The sequence below is a fragment of the Perkinsus marinus genome (genome assembly GCF_000006405.1).
Source record: "Perkinsus marinus ATCC 50983 genomic scaffold scf_1104296947898, whole genome shotgun sequence".
NCBI classification, from domain to species: domain Eukaryota; phylum Perkinsozoa; order Perkinsida; family Perkinsidae; genus Perkinsus; species Perkinsus marinus.
Window position 1 is genome coordinate 1 of NW_003210414.1, and position 1,148 is coordinate 1,148.

Below are 1,148 nucleotides of genomic sequence, written 5' to 3' on the forward strand. Positions count from 1 at the left end.
CTTATCAGGTCGTGATTTTGCTGCGGTTCTGAGTGCACGGAATTAGAAATGCCGCCGATTGGCTCGAACGAATGTGTCACACAGGAGAGGCTTTGGTCTGGCTCTCGGTCGTTGAGGCGAAGACCGCGTTGGGCGAATGGAGGCAATCGATATACGGAGATTGCGAGGAATGGAATGATTTCAAGATGGAGGAAGGTCTTGTTATGTAGTCCATACACATACGGGGTCAAGAGAGCTGCTGTCCACAGGACTATAGTGCGTTCAAAGCCGCCCCACGTCGTTGATGTCGACCCACGGCTGCGAATTGCGGTAGGGGTAGGGGAAGACCAGGAGTCAACGGCCATGAGAGCTGAGTGTGGTCTGGGGCTGGAGGATCTATTGGAGCGATTGAAGAGAGAAGAGGTTCCTACTGTGGCTTTGGTAAGTATGCTCAGGAGGATCACCCCGAGGGGTCATTTCAGTCGATGGTTTTGAGGCCGCCGAACCCCACAGTGGGTGATGGCCGACCTCTTATCCTTGAGGGCCTCGGCAAGGAGAAACTCCCGCGGGTGTTCGTCAGTGTCGACATGAGGATTATCCGACCGAGCGTTGAGGAGGTCGGCTCTGACGAGCTCACAAGGTTCGACGATCGGACTGCCGTACACCATGTTAGGGATGGCTTCGTCAGGTTTGCGGACTCAATGAAGCATATCAGCTGGGTAGTTGGTCGTGGCAAGGCTTCTGTGCTGAGGGAAGAGACTGTGTCTTTGAGTGAACGCAAGAGGAGAGAGGAGGTCGACATGGAGATGGACGCCGAGGGGATGCGCAAAATTTGGGAGAAGTGCCGCCTGTCGCGATAATCAGAGTGTTTCCAGCGTGGGGTTATGGTGGCTACTTTAAAGTCACGAAGAACGAGAAGGAGAGTCGACGGCGTAGTGATGATGATTTCCTCAGTGGTGCGGGCATTTATATATTCCAGGGTCGAGACGGAGAGGGGTACTCTCATCACGCAGTAAGAGTTATATGAAGTTGATATCACACAGTGATGAGGATTCCGAGACAGCAGAAGTTCAAAAAAAGTGGAGCCGACAAGGTTCGAGAGCTCGTGTAAGTTGAGGACGGGCTGGACCAGCTTCTCGGTCGTCTCAGTTGAGATAGAAGGTCAGTCT

At 53.2% G+C, this 1,148-nt stretch overlaps 1 protein-coding gene across 1 annotated transcript; it reads left to right on the forward strand.

Annotated features, from left to right (window-relative positions):
* Positions 1-342: 342 nt before the first annotated feature.
* On the forward strand, positions 343-839 carry Pmar_PMAR007197 (hypothetical protein; the record flags this gene model as incomplete). The annotated part of the gene is made up of 3 exons (XM_002779038.1): positions 343-420; positions 462-619; positions 668-839. 3 exons carry the CDS (start codon positions 343-345, stop codon positions 837-839), a joined length of 408 nt encoding a protein of 135 aa, XP_002779084.1.
* Between the last annotated feature and the right edge of the window lie 309 nt (positions 840-1,148).